The sequence below is a fragment of the Zea mays genome, chromosome 10, assembly GCF_902167145.1.
Source record: "Zea mays cultivar B73 chromosome 10, Zm-B73-REFERENCE-NAM-5.0, whole genome shotgun sequence".
NCBI classification, from domain to species: Eukaryota; Viridiplantae; Streptophyta; class Magnoliopsida; order Poales; family Poaceae; genus Zea; species Zea mays.
Genome location: NC_050105.1, coordinates 126,150,918 through 126,157,955, shown reverse-complemented (window position 1 = coordinate 126,157,955; position 7,038 = coordinate 126,150,918). Strand labels below are relative to the sequence as shown.

The following is a 7,038-nucleotide window of genomic DNA, read 5'->3' as shown; positions in this document are numbered from 1 at the left end:
GCACTGCCGACACCAATGCACCATGGTTGATTGGTTGTGCTAGCTACTACTGTATTTTCTCCAGATCAGGCTCTCTATCTGCACTCTGCAGTGGTAAACCCGACTAAGGGCTAGTTTGTAAACTACATTTTTTCAAGGTATTTTTATTTTTTCTAAAGAAAAATCAACTAATTTTTTTAGGGCTAGTTTGGGAACATTATTTTCTGAAGGGATTTCTATTTTTCCAAAAAAAATAAATTAATTTTTCTTTGAAAAATGAAAATAACGTGGGAAAATATGGTTCCCAAACTAGCCCTTAAAAAAATAAAAAACTCGTGGAAAAACAGGATTCCAAACTAGCCCTAACAAACACCAACTTTCGGCTGGAATTTTTTTTTCATGTTGCATTCGGTATGGACCTGGGTTTCTCTGAAACTATTCGTTTTTTTTTTGTGGAGTTACACGAGGTTGTTTATCCTCGCAAACTGAAACTGGCGGCATTGATTGGGGTTTGCGCGGCTTGCACTTCGTTGCATGCAGCAAGCCTGATTCCATGATCTGCCTGGGTGGGCTCTCAGTATTGTATTAGTCGTCGTACGAAAAAAAGGCGGCGTCGTGAATAAAAGCCGTATCTTGCTGCTGCCCTGAACGAAAAGAAGAAAGACGTGGAGCACAGCTTTCGCCTTCTTTTATATATATATAACTTTGCCTCTGCAAGAGGACAAAGGGACGCCTTTTGGTCCTGTTTGTTTCGGCTTCTGGCAGCTTCTGGTCATCAAAAGCTGCTGTGGACTATCAAACACTCAATTTTTTCAGTCAGTTTCTATAAAATTCGTTGAGTCAAAAATCATGCAAAATCAACATAAACATAATCGGTTGAGTCGTTGTAATAGTAGAAATTCGTCATTTTCTAGATCATGAGCCTTATGAACAACTTTATCTTTCTCCACACGTAATCATAATAATACTTAGATTCTCACCACAACCAGATTCTCTCTACAGCCAGATTTTCAGAAAAACTGATCAGAAAAAAGCTGAACCAAACAGGCCCTTTGTCTCTCAGCGGCAGGCTGGTGCGGGCGCAAGTTGGTGTATTGTACTTTGTACTATTGTACATGGATCGAAATCGCTTTGCCATGCAGAGCCGCAGACCGCCGGGCTCACGAAAAGGGAGGCAGGGCTTCTAAAAAGACTGCGCCTGGGCGTACTGCTGCATGCTTGCTTTGTTTGGCGCATGCCGCGCATCTCTGGTTCAGGGAATCAGTCCGCACACATGCTGCTCCTGGGCGGCTGGGCCTAGCTGAATAGCTCTGGTCTGACGTGAGGCCGGCCTCACCCTAGCTCACACTGCGCCTCACAACAAACCCCTACTGCGTCTGCGTGTATAACGACGGCGTACGTTCAGCATTCAATCACGTCATGCGTCCATGATCTAAACTGGTCGTGTACCATGTCCGAAAGCAAGACGGTCTACAGCTGTGTACACTACAATAGCGCTGCAGTGATAGAAGAGCTGCAGAAACCAAGTCTCAGTCGTCGTAACAAAGTGGGCCTACATTCCTTAACTTGGATAGGACATGCTATGCTTGGTATAGACTTGGACTGGGAACCGAAGCATTTCATGGTACTGTAGTACACAACAAAGGCTAATCATTCCTGCAAAGTCACTGCGAGATTCCCATACGGGTGCATGCATGCAACGTGCTAGGACCAGCAGGGCAGTGGGAGCTCCCCGCCCCGCCCTCCCCCCGGCCGGCTAGCATCACCAGCGCTAGCACGAGCAGCAGCTGCATCGGATGCCAACCAATCATTCCCTGCTGCGAGATCTCCTAGCTCCTCCTCCTCCTCGACCTCGACCTCCTCCTCCCTTGTCGGTGCAGCGCCTCGCGCGTCATGCATGGCGCTCGACACGCACGAGACAATCCGTCGTCTCAGCCGGTCACATGAAAATGAATGCTATTGGGACAGGTGACCGCGCGCGCGGGCCGGGGCCATGAGCTCATCGGCGTCCTCCCGTGTTTTCGCTTCGGGGGGACACTGGCTGCCTCCATGGCGGATCTGCAGCCTGCAGGGGACCTGACTCGTTTCTGCCGCCGCGGAACGGAGATGAAATGAAAGAAAGGTAACTCTCGGAGCAATCATGTAAAAGTCTATCTGGTCTGTCACACAGAAAGTGTTAGAATTATAGGCATTTTTCGTATTATTTTAATTCCATAAATTAACATTATGATGATGACATATAATAAATAATTAACCATAGAAAAATCGTGATCTTAAATTGATCCATACCAATATAAATCAAGAGAATATAGAGCATGTGAATTATATAAATCATATAAATACGATAAACATGTATACTGACTGAACAAATGAAAATAAACAGATAGAAACATAAATAGCATGACTGTAAAATTAAAACAGACATATCTATCATATTATAATAAGACATAACAGATAAGATAAAATCATTCGTAAATATGAAACAACATAGATGAATATATGAAACATATATAATCTCCAGAACACAAAACAGTAAGTAAATAAACTGATCATACCCTCCTATGCGCTCCACAATGCAACTGATTTCATCTAGTCGTATCAGCTGTAAGAAAAAATATTCTGGAGCAACTAATAATCTCTATCAGCTCCCATTTCCCTGGAGGCACATCTAAGACTGATAGGATATCAGCTTCAGGAACATAAACATCAGCCTCAATGTCATCTATCGCAAACATGGAAAAACAATCAGTGCAAACACTGCAATGTCAACATACTGATCAAATTGAAATTATTTGGTCAAAGAACTACCAGATGCAATGTAAACACATTCATGCCGTGAACGTGAGGATTATATCTAGGACCAAGTTAGGCATTCAAAAGTTACATGATATAAAACTCTGGCCCTACTATGTCAACTATGGTTGTTCAAAACCAGCTTTGTCAACCCCATGAAAATGCTATTTGATTCGGCAGCATTCTGCCTTTGCAACAGCTATTTGATGTCAATGTCATGTAGATTGCTCAACACAACAAGCAGTTTACCCGCATTACAATAACAGTCGTACATTTCACTTTTTTCTGAAAGTCTCGAAACAAAAGGTAAAATGGATTTAGTACGTGGCAACCTGATTATCGTTTAAGCAAAAGCAGACATAAGTGTAGAAAATCTTATATATATTGACAAGGGACATGAGGAAGAGGTGACCAATTTGCAAACTGGTTATCGTTTAAGCAAAAGCACCTACAATACAGCTCATTGCAAACTGCCAGACGCCATAAAGATACTTTGCTTATCTTTTCCATCGTTTTCTCATGGATATTGAGAAGGAAGCAGACATCATGTGTGGCAGCTCGAACCATCAATCCATCATATCAGACAAGGGCCTAATTGTCCAAAAGTTAATAATCTCTATCAGCTCCCATTTCCCTAGAGGCACATCTAAGACTGATAGGATATCAGCTTCAGGAACATAAACATCAGCCTCAATGTCATCTATCGCAAACATGGAAAAACAATCAGTGCAAACACTGCAATGTCAACATACTGATCAAATTGAAATTATTTGGTCAAAGAACTACCAGATGCAATGTAAACACATTCATGCCGTGAACGTGAGGATTATATCTAGGATCAAGTTAGGCATTCAAAAGTTACATGATATAAAACTTTGGCCCTACTATGTCAACTATGGTTGTTCAAAACCAGTTTTGTCAACCCCATGAAAATGCTATTTGATTCAGCAGCATTCTGCCTTTGCAACAGCTATTTGATGTCAATGTCATGTAGATTGCTCAACACAACAAGCAGTTTACCCGCATTACAATAACAGTCGTACATTTCACTTTTTCTGAAAGTCTCGAAACAAAAGGTAAAATGGATTTAGTACGTGGCAACCTGATTATCGTTTAAGCAAAAGCAGACATAAGTGTAGAAAATCTTATATATATTGACAAGGGACATGAGGAAGAGGTGACCAATTTGCAAACTGGTTATCGTTTAAGCAAAAGCACCTACAATACAACTCATTGCAAACTGCCAGACGCCATAAAGATACTTTGCTTATCTTTTCCATCGTTTTCTCATGGATATTGAGAAGGAAGCAGACATCATGTGTGGAAGCTCGAACCATCAATCCATCATATCAGACAAGGGCCTAATTGTCCAAAAGTTAGGGTCCTGAAATCCATCAATTAATATTATTTGTCTTCTTTTCTCAAGAAGACATGCTTTCAAAACAACAGAACATCTAATGGTAAGACGCTATCAGAGAAACTAAACACAATGTTATCACCTCGAACTGGAGAGGAGAGAGCTCTCATGTCTGGCGGCAAAGTCGCTTCCGGAGCTTGTGCTCGTTCATCTTTCACTTGTGCTGAGCATAGCTGCCTCGTGAACTACTTGCAACTGTCAAAAGAACAAATATGGTCAACGATTGAACATCAAACAACACAATACACGAGAAAAAAGACATGGAAAATATGTAGTTCTACACACCTATTGTTGATGCACCATCGGTATTGCACAAATCAACTTGTGCTGATGCTAGTACGTCACCCAAAGTTGCAGTCAGCTTGTTCTTCGTCTGCTCTACATTGTCCTGCACCCCATGTACCCCCTGCTGCCACATCCTAATCTTCACCTCGATCACCCTCTGCTCCTCTTATCTAAAACTCCCAACTCCAACCAAAATAGGTGAGCTTGGTATCTAGGTGCATCAACAGAAAAAATGAATTTCTAAACACGATCCTGTATATAACTTCTTAACAGGACAGACTAAAGTGTGCGACTTTTTAGTTGCAGTGCGTAGTTTCTACAAATAAGTACAGTAATTCAGTCACGACACAAAGGAACATCTATTATGATCGGTTAAATATTCAAAGAGAATAAAGAGAATAAGGGGAAAAGGGGTAACATTAAGTACAAGGGAGAAGAATAAATTTAGATTCAACATGCCTTATTGACTACTGACCTTTCTGCAAATTTAAGCACATTTAAATGGTCATGCACACCTAAACTGAATACAGCTAGATGCATGTAAGATAGAATAAAAGAGTGTTGGTAATGTCTTGTAAGAGTATTATTACTATGTTATTTGAATTTATAAGAATCTTTTGCTATGAGTTACTGAACTAATGATAAAATCCAACTGTATATATTTCTCATTCTATGTCATCAAGGCAGCTAGCAGAATTGACATATCTATTGTATTATAGAATAATAGTGTACAAGGCTCAACATTCTGAATACCAATTACCAAACCTACTACATAACCTATCTTGTTGGCCACTAACCAGGCATTCTGAACACAAGGACTGACAAATGAAACATTGCACCGCACTGTAGCATATTATAGAGTACAGTGCACGCACCAAATACAACAAAATGGAATTAGACATTAGCAGAAATGGTGATGGTGTGCAACGCTTTCAGAGAAGAACGCATAAAATAGCAAGGAAATAGTCCACCACCTTGACGATTGATGTGATGTCACGGAGTGGTGTCCTCGGGTACCAGTCAGGCAAGGGGTTCCTCCTCTTTGGTGTAGCCCTCAAAGCTCCCAGTGGTGGCACATTCTCCTTATTGCTTGAAGGTGACAGAAACTGCTGAGCCGGTCGCTTGAGAGCACCATTCACCAGCACAGCTCCTGGCGATTCTACTGTCCTGATAAAGAACCCACCACCACAGATGTCGGTGAGAGCTGACCTTCTTGCAGTCCTCACTTCAAGCATCTTGAAGTTATGAAGGAGTGCATACAACCACATGAGTGATGCAAGAGACCAAATAATGCATAATCAGATAAACAAATGAACCCAGAAATCACAGTATCTCATACAATTGTTCTGGTCTTTCCTATTCTTGGTGCACTGAGTCCTGTACTCCTGTTGCTCTTCTCCTGGGTCCACACAAGAAATTTTAGGATGGAGTTAACAAGCAGAATTTCAGGGGACACGTGAGTAGCTAATGCACCAACAAATCGCCTCACTTTTCTGTTTATTCCCGGTCTGGCTTCTCCTCTTTGACTACGACTCTAAGAGCTCAAAACATCAAATGATATTCTTGCAAATCTCCTGAATAGATTGGGGAGGAGGGCGTTGATGGCGGGTGCTATGGACCAAAAAGTATGGCGACGAAGGAGCGCCCGAGATCCTGGGAAGGTAGCTGCGCGAAGGGGGGCATGGGCGTTGATGGCCGCCTTGCAGCGGATCACGGCAGCGGATCGAAGGCGTGAGGGGGAGCTGAGCGGAGGGGGAGGAGGGCGTTGATGGCAGCTTCGTAGCAGATCACGGGATCTGGGAGGGGAGGAGGGCGTTGATGGCAGCAGTGGATCACGACAGACATCATCGGGTCGCGCAGATCCGCGGCGGAGAGGGTCTGGCAAGGCCAGGACGCAAGCAACACGCGAGTGAGCCATGACAAGAACCAATCGCGGATTGGATCCGAGCAGACACATCACACATTTAGGGTGGTAGAGGCGTAGTGTACCCTGGCGTTGATGAACTCCTCGACGCGGCCGTTGGCGAAGCGGGCCCAGGAGGCGGGGCCCCTGGCCGTGGCGCGACATGCACTCGAAGGTGCGGACCTCGTCGGCACGGTCGAAGAAGACCTCGACGCCCCTGCCGTAGATGCGCACGAGCACCTTGTGCGGGTCGTTGCCCTTGTTGGTCATGGCGCCCCTGAGCTGGGACACGGCCAGCGCGCCGGGGTCCACGTCGCCGCCCCAGAGGTCCCCGGCGAGGCGGTGCAGGATGCGACGCTCGTCCACCGGTATCCGGTCGATGCTGGCGCTCTGCTTCAGCGCGGGTGCGGCCTCCCCGCGCGGCGGCGGGTCTGCAGCGGCCATCGACGCGTGGAGGGGCGCGAGTAGGCGACGACGATCTGCGTAGGCGGAGAAGCCGCGTGAGTCACGAGGGAAATGCGATTTGGGGGGGTGGGGGCTTGGAATGCGGCCTGTCGCTGCCGGTTGCCGCGGAATCGGATCCGATTCCGCGGAGGGGGAGCTGAGCGGAGGGGAGGAGAGCGTTGATGGCAGAGAGGATGTCGGGGGAGGGCAGAATCGT

The 7,038-nt window shown here is 45.0% G+C and overlaps 1 protein-coding gene across 1 annotated transcript; it reads right to left on the bottom strand.

Moving 5' to 3' along the window:
* Positions 1–6,062: 6,062 nt before the first annotated feature.
* On the bottom strand, positions 6,063–6,821 carry LOC103642800 (uncharacterized; the record flags this gene model as incomplete). Its single annotated transcript, XM_020545483.1, has 1 exon — positions 6,063–6,821. A coding segment is annotated over exon 1 (759 nt), but the record flags the coding sequence as incomplete, so codon positions are not given.
* Positions 6,822–7,038: the final 217 nt, after the last annotated feature.